This window comes from Petaurus breviceps, unplaced genomic scaffold, assembly GCF_028583685.1.
Source record: "Petaurus breviceps papuanus isolate PSGF00001 unplaced genomic scaffold, PetGlider_PUasm1.0 37, whole genome shotgun sequence".
Classification (NCBI taxonomy): domain Eukaryota; kingdom Metazoa; phylum Chordata; class Mammalia; order Diprotodontia; family Petauridae; genus Petaurus; species Petaurus breviceps.
This window is the reverse complement of record NW_027186296.1, coordinates 27,452,650-27,469,543: the sequence shown is the minus strand read 5'-3', so window position 1 is coordinate 27,469,543 and position 16,894 is coordinate 27,452,650. Positions and strand designations below refer to the sequence as shown.

At 36.5% G+C, this 16,894-nt stretch overlaps 1 protein-coding gene across 2 annotated transcripts in view; it reads right to left on the bottom strand.

The window, feature by feature from the left end:
- Nucleotides 1–1,930: 1,930 nt before the first annotated feature.
- The window catches only part of MYZAP (myocardial zonula adherens protein), a 106,065-nt gene continuing 91,101 nt past the window's right edge, over nt 1,931–16,894 (bottom strand). For both annotated transcript variants that reach the window (XM_069098143.1, XM_069098144.1), the window contains 3 exons: nt 13,226–13,309; nt 8,642–8,742; nt 1,931–2,958 (listed from right to left, as the gene is read on the bottom strand). In XM_069098143.1, coding sequence (XP_068954244.1) covers nt 2,850–2,958; nt 8,642–8,742; nt 13,226–13,309 — 294 coding nt within the window. In that variant the 3' untranslated portion in view covers nt 1,931–2,849. The remainder of the gene's footprint in view (nt 2,959–8,641; nt 8,743–13,225; nt 13,310–16,894) is intronic.

Sequence of the window (16,894 nt, the reverse complement as noted above, 5' to 3'; positions counted from 1 at the left end):
TACTCATTATTTTATGAGTTCCTCTAGGACACTGAGATTCTCCCAATATCTATGTTCAATGGGCCCCTCACTTTGAGAATACTAACAAATCACAACACAAGCCTATCCAAGATTGAGAAAAGCCAACTTGTGTTCCATAAAGAAACATGTAGGCAGGTCCAGACTGAAGGGTGGTTATCACATTTGTAGAGTCTGTTGGACTAGAACAGAGAGTTTGTATCATATTAAGATCCTTAAAATAAATTCCTAGATACAGATTTTACTGTGCTTAGAAAAGTCATATTTAGGGGGCGGCCAGGTAGCACAGCGAGTAAGAGCACCGGTTCCAGTGTCGGGATGACCTGGGGATTGAATCTGGGCTCAGACACTTAGCACCCACCCAGAAATAACTGGCCATGTAACCTTGAGCAAGTTACTTAACCCCAATTGCTTTAAAAAAAAAGTCATGTTTGAATTTATTCCTCAAATTTTAAACTCTACTAAACACAAAAGAATATGTTGCTAAATGTCTTTTTTTTTTAAATCCCTTTAGAATGTAATTGGTAGGGGGGTTTGAGATTCTAAAGCATTAACCTTTTGTCAAAAGACCCAAAAACAACAACATTTGTCTTTTAATCCAGTTATACTTAAATGTCAATTCCTCCTAAGTATCTTCAATAGTCGTTTGAATGGGGCTTACTGATATTGGTATTTGCAGCTTTTCATCAATTGGAAATTGGCAAAATAATAACCTTTCATACACATACATATATGTGTATATATGAAATTGTATGTGTGTGTATACTTGTGTATATATATATGTGTGTACACACACACATACACACACATGTACACTTACTGACAAAATGACTTTCATACCAACGGGTATTCCCTGGTTTCCTGCTAATTTTAAGATAATCTTTGACATTTGCATTTGTCTATTCATTTTTAAATGTCTAGATTTGTGTTTTAAGAGAATGAAAGAGAGCTAGGGAAATGTGAGAGGTTCAGTGGACCAGATGAAAGTTTCTGTCTCCCACTCAACAGAATTTATGTGGTAGGTTAAGATGATTACTAAAAAAACCTGAATAAGCAAGCCATGAAACCAGCTCCCTGCCCACCATAGTTCCAGGCTAGTGACTCGCTATACAAACAAAGTCTTAGTTATTCTCCAGTGGCACATGGCTAGTCCTAGTGCTGATTTCGCTATTGCCCAGACCCAGGGCTAGTTTCCTCCAACCAACTCTTCTGCTGCTGCTTATCAGTCATCACCCATCTTTTCTCACTGTGTCCCTTCCATCAGCATAAATAATTAAAAAATTGGTGTTCTTTAATACTGATAGCTTAACACTATTCCCTCCTTTTTAAAAAAGGCAACATAGTGGAACGTTTACTGGATTATTCTCAAGGGAACTGGGCTCAAATCTTGACTTTTGTTTACTACCTGTGTGATCTTGTGTAAGTCACTTCACCTTTTTGAGCCTCAATTTCTTCATCTGTAAAATGAGGGAGTTGGGCTAGATGCCTTCAGGGTCCTTTCTAAAAGTATACAATGCTTTGGAGGAGGCGGGGAATAGACAAAACCTGTCCAACACTGTCTCACAATAAGTTATTATTGTTGTGTCAAGTTGTAATCAAACCTCATTCTAGCCTTTCATATTAGTCAGCTGAGCACCTATATTACAGTACAGTCCCCATGGAAATGGACTTCCTCCTATAATATCATTCCCTGTAACAATGTTTTGGTTTTTTTTTTAATAGAACAAGTAACTAAATTAAAGCAGGAAAGCTTTTTGTATCACAGCAATTTTAAATCCCTTGTCTTGAGATTTATCTTGTTTCAAAGACTTCACTAATCAAAATCCTTGTTTTTGCTTTATGGTAAGCCTATTTGATGTTCTTCCTCTGCCCTTTTAAAATGGACACATATGAAGCACTGAGGACCAATCAATAGAACAAAATATATAGAATTTATTAAATAAATGCATCAGGGGGTTATAATACCAAGATACTATAGGCTTGAATAAAATATTCATTTAAGAAAAAAACATCAATTGTTATTGAAAACTTAAATTAGTAAGATTTTAACATACAAAATTTTCTTTTAGGTTGAAATGAGAAAGAAAAATGCTCATAGGTAGAAATAAATATGGTGATTTCAGTTGGCCTGATAAAGATACAAGGCACAAAAGAACAGCAAAGGACCTTGGAGCTCCAGAATCCAGCTTTAAGACAGCTGCCCAGGCATTAGAATCATTCTTCACAGGGGCCCGTGTGAAATACCAAGCCTTCAGCAGACAGACATCTGTGGCCAGCAGTCACCAGCACCTGATTGCCAAGAAGTCTTCATTTCCACTTCAGTTTGAAAGTGTGTCTGACAGTCTTTTTCTCTTCTGTAGACAAATGTCTCTGCACCAAAGAAAAATATCAACTCCTAATACTTTATGGGTAACAAAACCTTCATAGTGTATGTAACAAGTGATCCTGGCATAAAAAAAAACACAAATCACTTTTTGATTAATGCCCCTTTCCTCTATCAACAACCCAAACCTAATAAAATTATAGATTGTAAGTGAAACCCACTAACAAAACTTTAGTGGGTACATAGAAAGTCACAGAAAACACTGCGTATAAGCACATTTGGGTTTAGTGTTTGAAATATGACATATTGCACTTCAGGCTTCTTCTCTCCTGCTCAACTCTCCCAACCCCCACCTGACTTTCCATCCTTAGACTCCCAAAAGGAAAGCTAACTTTGTAGCAACCCTAATTCTCATTGATGCAAATGTGTGGATCAAGGAAGTAACATCCATCCTCTCCAAAATTCTTGCTGCAGTCCCGATGCATTTATTCCTCTGAAATGAATGCACTTATTGGTCTGCGTCAGTTACAGCTTTCTTCATAGTTAATTCCACTACTCTTGTGTATGGTGCATAGGTCCTTGAGGGTCTTACAATTTCTCGAGTCCTTGTTATTTGACTAAGAAACAAAAAAGAAAAAAAAGTTAGGAACATCAAACTCACTTTCTAGTACTTTTGACGAGCTTCCATGGAAAAAAAACATTCCCCTTGAAATTTAGTGACTTATTACAGTAATGAAAATACACATAGCAAAAATTGTCTTGAGCAACGATATCCTAAAGGTCATAAAATGAGGAAATAGCTATGGGAGTAGACCTTCCAGACTTCAGAATGAGGTTTCACAAAGCTGCCTTTCCAGAACAGGAAGTAAGGGACTTTGGTGTTTTTGTTTTATCTTATTTTCATTGCTTTTTTTCCCCTTTGAGTTGAAAATGAGAGAAAAACAGATTTCATCAATAGCTAATTTTAAGATGGAATTTTAGGCATGTTATACAATATGCGTTGGCACTTTTAATCTATTATTTTTCATATCTCCTGCTTTCAGCTTTCACACACATGTCCAAATTCTACCCCTCCCCCCCCAAAAAAAATCAGGATAAGTAAATAAACACATTTTAACAAAAAGCAAGGTTGTCATGTGGCTACTGAAAGCAGATGAGGAATTACATTCTCTCTGGTGACACGCTGGTTTCGAATACCTAGTACCTTTAAAAAAAAGTTTATTTTTTCCCCCTCTGAAACTGACTTCCCTGGTAGGGAAGTAAATAAGAAAAGAGTATTACCTGGGCTATCTAAATCCTTTTTCTCACTTTTCTGTAGGAATATAGATTAAATTCAAGGATGTTCAATTATGTGCCCAGATAGTTAAATAAATAAAGATTTTGAGTTTCATGGCCTCTGATGGCTTTAATCTTTCCTTCTTTCCTCCTTCCCTTTCTTCTTTCTTCTTTCCTTTCTTCCCTTTACTTTCCCTTTCTTTCTCCTTTCCTTCCTTCCTTTCTCCTTTCCTTCCTCCTTTCTTTTTCTTCCTTCCTTCCTCTCTCCCTCCTGCCCTACTTTCCTCCCTTTCTTTCTTCCTCCCTCCCTCCCTTCCTTCCATCTTTCTACGTTGTGGGATACAGAGATACTGTAGCTGGAACATGTACACAATTAACAAAACCACAGTCCAGTACATGATCAGAGAGTGTTACAAAGTACAAAAGATGTTCCACAGTAGAATGTAAGTTCCTTGAGGGCAGACATTCTTTTTCACATTTTGTTTACAGAGCCTTTCACACTGTTCAGACTATGAAGAAAAAGTTTCATATATGCTTCTTGCTTTTGTTGTAAAGAAAAGAGAGGTCACTTCTAAAGGAGCTGATCAGAAAAGGTTTCCTAAAATAGGTGGCAACTAGACTGGGATTTTGAGGGATGAAGATGGAGAAGGAAGGAGGTGTAGGAAGCCTTCCATATGCCATTAAGGAATGGCATAAGTAGAGGTATGGAGCTGGACATCTGTTCAGGAAATGACAAAATACCATTCTGACTAGAACACAAGGTTCAACTAGGGGACAGGGCAGCTAGGTGGCACAGTAGATAGAATGCCAGGCCTGGAAATCTCATCTTCCTGAGTTCAAATCTGGCCTCAGACCCTTACTAGCTGTGTGACCTTGGGTAGGTCACAACCCTGTCTACTTATTTCCTCATCTGTAAGATGAGCTAGAGAAGGAAATGGCAAACTACTCCAGTATCTTTGCCAATAAAACCCCACATGGGGTCATGAAGAATCAGATAAAACTGAGAACATTTGAACACATAAACTAGACTAGTTGAAAATAATTTCAGAAATGTACTGTGAGATCAAATTGTGGATAGTTTTAATGCCAAGCTAAGGAGGTTGAACTTTATTTTCTAAGTAATGAGGAGCCCCCCCCCTTGAAGGTTTATGAGCAAAGAAATAACATAACAAAAATAATGATTTAAGAAAATTAATCAGAGAGTGGCCTGATGGGTTATCAAAGAGGAAAGAGATCAGAAGCAGAGAGATCAGTTAGGAATGACAGTGATAACCTCAATTTTAGATATACTGAGTTTGAGGTGTATTGGCAGACCATCTAGGCATAAATTTCCAGCAGGAACAAATGTGGGGTAGTACTAGAGATACAGATATAGAAATAATACCTATAGAAGTGATAGTTGAACCTGTTAGTCAATGAGACTACTGAAAGAGAAAGTACAGAGAGAGCAAACAAATGAGGGCTGAGGAAAGAATTTTCTAAGATGTCAATAATTAAATCCATGAGGAAGGAGACTATCTGGCAAAGGAGCTAGACAAGAAACAGCTAGAGAAGGAGAAAGATAGTGTTTAATGTCAGGTGAAAACAATGAAGGAGAGTTTATTAAAAAGCCAGAGGGACAATGGTGTCAAATGCAGAGAAATCAAGGAAGATAAAGACTGATTTGTCCTATTTTTTAAAAATATACCATATTAGTCCAAAAAAAAAACTAGAATTTTTTCTCCAAATATGACTTGTAAAAGTCTGTAATCACTGTTATTTTTCAGTAATTTCAAAGTCCTTTACTACCTTTTTGATATTAGGAAGATCACTTAAGATACACAGACCTCAATTTTCCTAACTGCAAAGTGGTAGCAGTGAACGTCCCTTTCGGTCCTAAGTCTATCATTAATATCATTTTCTTTTATGGCTATATATATAGGATATATTCTGTATAACATAGTAACCTTTCCTCTAAAATCAAGTTCATTTTTATTTTCCCTATTAGTTTCTGGTGGGAAACAAAAACATTAGCCAAAAATCAGTCTTAAACATGTGACAATTTTAATAATGATGAAAATGGATCAAGTAAGTTAGTTTTGAAAAAATGGACTATAAAACATTCTCTGACACAAGTTAGTTTGGAGCCAGAATATTAACCACAAAACACATTAGAATGTTGAGAACAACTTGGGACCTATCACCTGACATCCCTGAGTCATATTAAAAATCCAGAAAAATATGAAATTTTAGGAAATTAAAAAAATGTAGCTCACTGTACACGCTTTCAACATCTACCACTGAATGACCAAGGCAGTTAGGTCACTATGATGTAGCTCGGGGGAAACTGAATATGAAACTTATGTAAAAGCTGCTTTTAGATACTAAAGCGGCTTCCACGTTCACTACTAACATAAGTTATGGGTCTGTCAGCACTTCCATTATGAAAACCGATTTGTGGTTCCATAACTTAACCATAAAAGTTAGCTTCAGGCTAAACTTTGGCACACAAATTGAAAAGCTGATTTTATTTTAAGTTAAAGTGTGGGAATTTAAAAACAAACAATTTATTGGCTTCAGGCATAGTTTTGTATTCTTCTTAGCCAAACAGGATTTATTAGGCAGTCAATTAGAGCAGACTAAGCCACTTGGGTACTTTGGGGGGGGGGAAGGAAAATGACCAAGATTTAGATTTCAAAAACAGTCCTTGCCCATGGTCAGTCCTTATTTTCTGATAAACTTTTATTGTGCGCTTGGTACTACATATTCATGATGCACAGACTCAAACTCTGTTTATATTTCCTTTTAATTATGTGAGGATAATAAAAAAAAAAAACCACATTTTGCAAGGAGACAAGCAGTACAAACAAGGTTGTCAAACAAGGACTAGAGGTGCCAGGCCTAGTGAATTCCCTTGGAAACACAAATGACCAGTTGAAATAAACATAATCAGAAATCAGGGAGGATAACTGAAAACAAAAAAACAGTAGATAAGATGCTGGAGAAACAGGCAAGTCAAAAATGAGGCTAGAAAATGTAAATAAGAGATACCTGTAAAGGAAAGGCTATATGGAGAGTAGATACAATCCTGGTCAACTGTATGGTATAAAATGTGCATTTTAAATGGTAATTCATGTATCATGTAAGCATAAATGAGGCAAGATAAAATGGTCAGCATTGACTTTTTCCCTATCAAACTCTCTCTCTCTTGAAATTACATTACTTTTTAAAAATAATAATGACATTTAAGAATAACTAATATATATAGTGGGGCAACTAGGTGGTGCAGTGGATAGAGCACCAAACCTGGAGTTGGGAGAGTTCAAATCTGGTCTCAAACACTAACTAGCTGTGTGACCCTGGGCAAGTCACTTAACCCGGTTTGGCTTGGTTTCCTTATAAAATGAGCTGGAGAAGGAAATGGCAAACCACTCCAGTATCTTTTCTAAGAAAACCCCAATGTAGTCACTGAAAGTCAGATGCAACTGAAATGACAAAACAGTACATAGAGTGTTTTAAGGGTTTAAAAAGTACCTTATGTATATAATCTCATTTTATGTATTTGATAGCATGTATTAATCATATTCTATATACTTTGTCTTAAAAATCTGTGTGCATGTTGTGTATGGACAATAATTAGTTTGTATTTTGTTTTTGTATCCAATGTCTAGCACTGCTTTACACATAGCAGGCACTTAATAATTACTGAGTTGGTGGTGAATTATAAGATCCTTGTGGGGAGGGATTGTGACTCCTTCTTTTATAATCACAAAGTACTTAACACATTGTCTGATTGACTGGCTGGCTCTAAGAAGGCTGGCTAATTGACCTAGATATCTTCCCACCACCATTTTTCAGCAAGGAGAATCACCAGTATCTCAGAACACAACCTTATCAACTTTTTGCAGGTCACTCATTGAGCCAAATAGAATAGATCGTCAACTGGGCAGCTCAGAACAGTTTTGAGACTGGTGAATGAACAACAGTAGAGCTCACAATATGCTATAATGGATGGAGTGCTGAACTGAAGTCAAGAAGACACGGGTTCAAACATTACCTCTTACACTTAACTGGGCGAGTCACTTAATGTCTCTTTACCGGTAAGATGAGGGGGATAGACTTAGATTCTGAGATCCCTTCCAGCTCTGTACCTGTGATTGTACGACCTATTTTCATGTCTAAATTTGATTGTTTAATGGACTCATCGATTACTTAACCCAAAAGTGTTTGAAGATCAAAAATAAAAATCAGATGCATTGTACTAAAATGGACCAATCCCCCCCCACTCCTCCCACACCCCTGAATAAGAGGTGATTGTTACAACATTTTTGCTAACTGCTTCCAAACTCCCACCTTCCCATGCTTCTGTTTACACAAAGATCTAGCAGTGTTCCTGGGACAGCTCACATGAAAAGTGTTCACAGAAAGAAATAAATCCTGGTAGGAACAACTGCTCACTCACAATTCCTCATCTGTCTTTAGTAGGAAAAACACAAGCTTGCTTTTTCTTAAAAATCCTACAAAGGCTATATTTACTTATCCTGCTGAATGGTTCTTTTTTTTGGGGGGGGGGAGGGAATGGAGTATGGTGAGAATATAGAGGAAGGATGATAGGAACACAGGATCATAAATATAGAACTAGAAAGGATCTCAGAGGCCATCTAGTTCAACTCCCTAATTTTACAGATGAAGAAATTGAGGGCTAATAAAATTAGACTGGCCCAGATCAAATGGTAGGAAGCATCAGAGGTAATATTTCAACCCAGCTCCTCTAGAAGAGATAAAGGAGTGGTTTTCCATTTCCTTCTCCAGTTCATTTTATAGATGAGGAAACTGAGGAAAACAGAGTTAAGTGACTTGCCCAGGGTCAAACAACTAGTAAGTGTCTAAGACCAGATTTGAACTCAGGAAGATGAGTCTTCTTGACTCCAGGCCCAGCACTCTATCCTCTGTGCCACTTCATTGCCCTTGAGGTAGAAATAGAAAATTGTTTGTTTTTTGTCACTGAGGAACACTTTTTTAGGAAAATAAGAAATCCACAAATACCTGGGTGGTAGATCACAGCCTACTCCAATCTCTCTGGTTTCCACTTCAGTCTTGGGTTGTGTTTCCATTAAATAGTCCAGTCTACTTTGTAGTTCATTATTCTGTATTGGGGGGGAGGGGTAGAAAAAATGTTTTTAGCAAGGAATATTCTCCCCCCCCCCACCTCCCTCATTGTATAGCAGACAACTTGTGCTCATTCTCTGGTTTCACCTCATAAACATGTACATTTTTCTATTTACAAATGCATATGATGCTTGGCCCCTGGTCCAGGGGGGCCGAGGGGGAAACCTTTTCAAAATGTCGTTTCTATCTCAATGGACTTTACATAAAATATGTTACGTCCTTGATTTTTCACATCTATGAGACAGATAACAATGTTTAAATTAGGGAAGTGTTGTCATGCAATTAGCACCTTCATTTTTCCTTTTCACTAAGTTGATATGGAAAAATTGACCTGATGGTGGAGAAAGACTGAGAAATACCACACAGTGTGACATGGGAAATCTCAGTTCCAGGTTTTTTTTTTCAGACTCCAGGTTTTGTGAGAGGGAATATGAGTTATTCAGCTGAATCTTAGCACAGCTTTCATACTAAACTATGGGACGTAAAAGACCGCATCCTTTCCGATAAATAGGAAATGGTGTAGAGGGATAGAACACATTCCAGATGCCCTCTCAGCAGACAGGTCATGACAGATCTATGGACTCTGAAACCAGTCACCTAATGCACACTCTATGGGAGAATAATACTGGACGCTAGCCAAAGAGACACAGAAATTTACACACATGTACACATACACATCTTTTCCAGCTCCATCTGGACTTTACCATTCACAAGGAGAGGAAATAACATGGGGAGTTCTGCTGCCATTTACGATTCATTTTTAAATCTGTTAATTTACAAATGTATAGATCGAAGCTGTGAACTTCAGATCTAGGAATTTGATTTACTAGGCACAAAAGAAAGAGTTGGACACTCTGCCCTAACTTGTGTGCTGTATATGGACAAGGAGCAGCCCAATGTCACTGGAGCACAGGATTACAGGACAATATATTAAGGAGAATGGCCACTGAATTTGAAATCAGAAGTCTAAGTTTTAAGACTCAGATCTAACATTTGGTGTTAAGACCACAGGAATAGACAATTTCTTAGTTCACAGCGACGTAAATTTGGGGTTGGAGGGACCTTGGAGGTGGCCTAGTCCAACCTTCTCATTTCACAGATTAGGAAACTGAGATTCTGTTAAGTGGTTAGATGACTTGCCCAAGGTCACACGGGTAGGAAGCAGAAGAGCCAGAATATGAACCCAGGTCCCCTCACTCCTAACCCAGCGCTCATTTCACTACCACAGCTGAGGGTAGTGATTGTCTTGCTCTCCTATTTGTATGCCCAGAACCCAGCAGTGAGGTTCCTTAATACGTACTAGTTAAGTCATTGATTGAATCTGAGTTTCTTCTTGTGCAAAATGGGAACAATGAGCTTTGAACTAGTTATATGGATGATGTTGATGATAATAGTAATACTAGCTAACATTTACATAGAGCCTACTATGTTCCAAGCATTATGCTAAGTACTTTATCATTATTATCTCATTTAACCCTCACTACAACTAAGTGAGGCAGGTACTATCATTATCTCCAATTTACAGATGAGGAGATGAAGGCAAATATGGAAACTTGTCCAGGTTTTCACAGCCAGTAAGTCTCTAAGGGAAGTATTTTGTAAACTCTGAAATACTATCTAAATGAATTATTTTACATATAATCACAGCCTTCTTGTGCATATCCGAGACATCAGAATAGGAATGAGCCCTGCATTTTGATTAATATGGGGCACTCCCACATAAAGAAACTTTTCCATCCAGGTCAGTCTGCACCATCTCTGCAACTTAAAGTTTTAGAAAGTCACCCAGAGAGCACTAAGATGTTGACTAAATTGCCCAGGGGCACAGAACCTGCCCAGAACTTGGACCCAGGTTTTCCCAGCTTTGAGGCCAGCTCTCTAGCTGCTATTCCAAACACAGTGTGTGTGTATTTGTGCATACAGGTACATGTATACATGTATATGTTCATATACATATATATTTTCTTTTTACATTATACCTATTACATATTTATTTTTATATATTTATTATTTGTTAAATACCTATCATGTATTTATTGTATTTACTTGCTTATGTGTATATTTTACATATACTTATACACATATACACATGTATTGTAGGCGTATATATGTGTATATGCATGTGTATATATTGTATATAATATAGGAGATATATGTGTATGTGCATACATATACAAACACAAATTTACATACATATACATAATGTATGCGTGCATATATACATGCATACACATCATATGCACACACACACATATATATGCATATATATTTGAAATGTAAAAAGGAAATTGGATTTTTTCTCCTGGTAAAACCAAAGCCCTTCTCCTTTCCATTCATTTGAGAATTTCACTAAAACAGGATGGCCTAGAACACAGTCCAAAGAAGCTTTACATTGTTCATAATAAACAGGCACTTGCATTTGTGAAATCAGGTCCTGGACTTGTCTGGATGTCACATAGCACCTGTGTCTAGGCGGTGTACCTGGGACCATATGGTGGCCTGACAGGACACATCAGAAGCTTTGTCCCAAAGCTATCATCATTTCTTTTGTGGCACAGTGCAATAAAGACCAAATATAATAAATGTATAGAGAAAAATATAATTGAAAATATAATCATATGTTCTAAGAAAATTTGGGTTTAATTTTAATATTTTAATCATAGAGTGACTACAATTTATAAAGCACTTTCCTCACAACAAACCTGTGAGGGACGTAGTGCAAATATTATTACCTCTTATTTTACAAAAGAAGAAACTAAGACTCAGTGAGATTAAGTGGCTTGCTCAAGGTCACGTGGCTTATAATAGATTCTTGGATTCCAAGGCCAGTATTCTTCCCACTGCCTCTGTTTAGACATTTGCAGATTTGGCATTCATTAAAAAACACTTTCTGGAGTAGTTTATCCAATAATTAGCTGTCACCTGGAAGACAGCAGAGCTTCAAGGGAACAGAACGCTAACAGATTAGCTTTGATTAAGGAAAGGAATTGGTAAATGTCCAAAGAATAACATATTTGCCTGTTTCCTCTTGCACAAAGTCTTCCCTGAAGATTTTCCCTAGAACTTTTTCAATTGCAGAAATGGAAGGAGCAAAGAGAACAATGAGAAGGAATATGGGAAGGGGGGACTTAGGAACAGTGCCAAGAGAAAACTGTCTGCTTCACAATTTGACCTAGGATCAATCCATATTGGGGGAATTGGAACAAGGAACATAGTGCTGAATAGATCATTAGCAACTGGGAAGGCTGAGAAGCAACATGGTCTACTGGAAAGAGTTGTGGATTTGGAATTAGAAGACCTGAGTTTAAATACGAGCTCAACACTCAAACTATGTGCTGTTGTTTTGGACAAATCATTTGATTCTTCAATTTCCTTCTCCATAAAATGAAGGGACTGGAGTCTCTGGTGATGTGTAAATCTTATGAGTCAGGGCAGAAGAAGGAAGTTTCATGCCAAGCTCTTAAGGAAGATATATAGTACTGTCAGACATGGCAGATGTGTTGGTTGGTTCTGTTGAACTGTTTTTCCCTACTTTCTTTTTAAATCTGTGTTATAATGGATGGCTTGCTGGGAAGGGGAGGAACATGTCCAGAAATGGAGGTGTTATAGAAACAAAAGATATCAATAAAAAATTACTGTGCTAGGTGGCACAGTAAATAGAGCGCCAGTCCTGGAGTCAGGAGGACCTGAGTTCAAATCCAGCATCAGATAAATAATACTTACCAGCCATGTGACCTTGGGCAAGTCACTTAACCCCAAATGCCCTGCTCTCCCCCTTCAGAATAAAATAAAATAAAACATATGCTCATTTTTTAAATGGAAATATCATATAGAACAATAGATCTTTAGCTTCTTCTATCAATAGTTAGTCCGTCTGAACACTTAAGTTTCCTTCTATTTCTATGGCTCTATTCCTCCTCTGGACAAAATAAGATAACTTATAAGGGAAAATACTAATATTAAATTTATATTATTACATTACAAATATAATAAACATATTTATAACTAATATATAATAAATACACATATTAGAGTAACGTTAAATTTATATGGAAAATACTAATATTAACTATTTTGGAATTAAAAAAAAACAAATGACCTATAATCGACTGTCATATTTATTCAGCATATTGGTATACTTGTTTAGAAAGTTCACATAGAAGGAGAAATGGAGCCAAGTTGGCATAGTAAGAAAGTTCATATAGAAGAAAGGCACACACCACCAAGATGAATTGTGAAGAAATAGTTATATTCATTCATTGCCAGTAAAATCACAAACCTATCAAATAATTTTGATGAATGATTAATTGTCAGAAACTCATTTTTTTCATTGAAAGTTAATTTGCTGTCTATTTTCTGAGCCTAAAAAGTCTCCAGTTTTAGTACTCTGGTAACAAAAAGTTTATGGTACAGTACCTAAAAAGTTTATGGTATTGTACCTAAATAATCATAGAGTCTTACCTCGCCTTCCAAGAAAGATATCTTTTCCAAAAGTTGTAAGATAAATAGTTGTTTCTGTTGCACTTTTTTCTTTAACGATTCAACCTATGAAGAAACAAAAGTAGCACTAAATGGTTAATTAGAAAAGATGCAAGAAGTCATGTAAATCAACTGAAAATCGATTGAAAATCCTACCTAATTATTTTTATTGAGTAATAACAACAATAACAATAATACCTGCCAGGAATGACATTTAACACTTTGTAAATATTATCTCATTTGATCCTCATGACAACATTGGGAGGTAAGCGCCATCATTATCCCCAATTTACAGTTGAACAAACTGAAACTGACAAAGGTGAAATGTGACTTGCCTGGCATCAGACAGTAACTTTCTGAGGCAGGTTTTGAACTCAGGATTTCCTGACTTGAGTCCCAGCATTCTACCCACTGCAGTACCAAACTGCTTCAAAGAGTCTACACTTTGGTAAGAAGAGGAAAACCTAGCAAGTTGATCTGGTTAAGTCTTCATGGATATAGGATGAAGGCTATTTACACAGAAATTAGAGATAAGAATTAAATTGACTGCTGAACATTCTTAATTCTGTGGTTAGCTTTTGTTGTACCCAAAATTCCCTGCATATCTCTTCAGCTCTCTAAATCTCATCCTTCCAAGTCAGCTAATGTCCAGTTCCATCTTGCACAAAGTCTTTCCTGAAGATTCTGGCTCCCATTGATAATTCCATCCTCTAAGTTTCTATAGTTTTTCTCATTTAGCGAGCATAATTTAATATTTCATTATCAATTTGTCATGAAATTTTCCAATTTGTTTCTTGGGTGCAAGTCTTTTCTCCCCCAGACTGACTACAAGGTCAAACATCGTAAAGACTTTGTTAATTTCTTGCGTATGGTTTCTTAGCATACAGTTTGATAGATTTTCCAAAGGATAAAACTGATAACCGCTCTCCCAAGCATGGTACCAATACCCAGTAAATGTTTGTTGCTTTATTGAACCCACCAACTTTTCAGTAGCCATCAAAAAGCACCAACTTTAAGACCACACATGAAACTTGATTGTTTCCCCTTCCAAGTGTTTTTAATTACCGTTTTAAAAATCTAATACTTGGCCTTATTCCTCTGATTTTCCTCCCTTTATAGGACATCGCTTTTTACAAATTCTACCCAAAAAAGCCTATTTAACATTCTTAAAGGAAAATTTGTGATAGGGAGATGTAAAGAAGTATGATAATTCATCCTCTATGAGTTTAAAGTTTATTTCTTATAATTTTCAATAAACAATATTGAGCATTAGTATGATTAAGCAAAACTGCTTTTTCATTATTTACATGTAAATAAAGCAATTTTGATTGATAATATATAACTTTCCAGTCACTCTCTCTAAATCTCCATCAGGATTTCTGTTCGTCCTCTTTAGTTTTTCTTATGGCCCATCAGCATGTCCTTTGTTCTTTGGCTTCTGCTTTTTTTCCCCACTCTGTTTCATTTCATAAAGCTCCTTCCAGCTTTTTAAAAATAGTACTCATACTTTATCTTAATTGCACTGCAGAAATCCATTACGTTAATGTATCACAATGTATTTAACCATTTCCTAATTGTTGGACATTTAGACTGTATTCTTTGTGATTATTAATGATGCTGCTATGAAAAATTTTAACAGCTCTTTTTTATTTGTTTTTGATAACACTTTGAGAATATATTCCCAGAAATGGAGTTATTGAAGCAAAGAAGATTGTTTGAATACCTCATAATGAAGACTGCCAGACTGAACTTTAAAAATGCTATAAGTTTGCTATTCTGATAGCAATTGAATGATTGTACCTGTTTTTCCATAGCCCGACCAGCAATGCCTTTTATTGCTTTTAATTACTTCTAAAATTTTGTTTGATTATTATTAAGGTTGAGCATTTTGCAAATGATTAATGATTTGCATTTCTCTTTTGAAAACCGTTCATAGTCTTTGATCCCAAAGTTGCATTGTACATTAACATTAACAGTTCCTTTATATATCCTTTAGATATCAAGATTTTTGATATCCTTTAGATATAAAGATTTTATCTGTTATATTTGCCATATTTTCCAAATATTATTTTTCTTTTGATTATTAGTTTTTGTTGAACACAATTTTATTTTAATGTAATGTTGTCTTGGCAGCTTGGTAGTACAGTGGATAGAGTGCTAGACCTAGAGTCAGGAAGACCTGAGTTCAAATCCAGCGTTAGACACTTACTAGTTGTATGACCCTGGGCAAGTCACTTAACCCTGTTTGCCTCAATTTCAACAACTGCAAAATGAACTGGAGGAGGAAATGGCAAACCACTCCAGTATCTCTAACAAGAAAACACCAAGTGGGGTCATGAAGAGTCAGACATGACTGAAAATAACTGAACAAAAACAACAATGTTATCTCACCCCTAATTCTTTTCTATTTGTTTATAGAAGTCAATTTATTTTCAATGTCTTTACTGGATAAGAAAAATGGCTCTGAGTAAGGAAAACTTTTAAGGATAATTAAGGTAGGCAACAGATATGTTTTAAGAACATTTACCCAAGAAGCTAGAAAACTACCTAGGGATGACTAATGACCTGCTCACTTTAGATGCTAAAAGTATCATATAGCTATAAATATAGACTTAACGAACTGATGAAAGAAGAAAACCACATAACTAGGAGTACAGATGGAAGAACGGCTAGAAAACCGAAAATAGGAGACTAGGGTCTTCCTGACTCCAGATCCAGCAATCTATCCAGTGTGCTACCTAGCTGTCCACTTAAAAATTCACAAAATGCTTTACAAATTTACTTTGGCCCATTGTTAAATATCACTTCCACAGCAGAGTACCTCATTGGATCCTCCCAACAAACTTGTAAGATCTGTGCTATTATAATCCCCATTTTACAGATGAAGAAACTGAGACAAAGATTAAGGAATTTCCCCAGGGTCACACAACTAGTAAGTGTCTGAAGCAAGGCTCAAACTCAGATCTTCCTTACTCCAAATCCAGGAGTCTAACCATTGTAACACCTTGCTGCCTCTCAAAAAAAGCTCTAAAAAAAATTAATTTTAATTTTAAAAAGACAGGCCACATCCCATTTTGAGTAAAGGCAAGTGGTGCAGTGACAAATAATAATGAAGGGTTAGAATGATATTAAATTTCTGGTGAACCAAAAGGAAGACAAAGGAGACAGGGAACAGCAGAAGTAGGTCTATTCACTAGGCGAGTAGCTCAACTTTTGATATTTTTAAGGGCATCCATTCTCATTAAGGCTGATCCTGGGAAGTATAATCTGATCATGCCTTCCTTACTTAACCTTTCCTGTAATGACTGGAATAGATGACTTGGGAGTAGAGAGGGTCCACACTTAGAAAGCCTGTCTTGAATTTCAGTGGCTAACCTCATCTGGAACAGAATTTCTGAGGAAGCCCTGAAATACTGGACATCCCCAAGAATTCTGTGATTACAATCTGGGGCAGCACATTACCGGCATGCCTGTTTTGCAGTAATCACTTTATAAGTTTAGGTTTTCTATTTCAATTTAAACAAGTTTATTCAACATTCAAAAGAAAGGAGTCTCCAATTAGGTTAAGCTGCCACCAAGTGGTAGTGGATGGCTTGGTACAATCTACCAGGCCTGTGTCATAGAAGAATTTACTGAAAGAGATTAAACCAT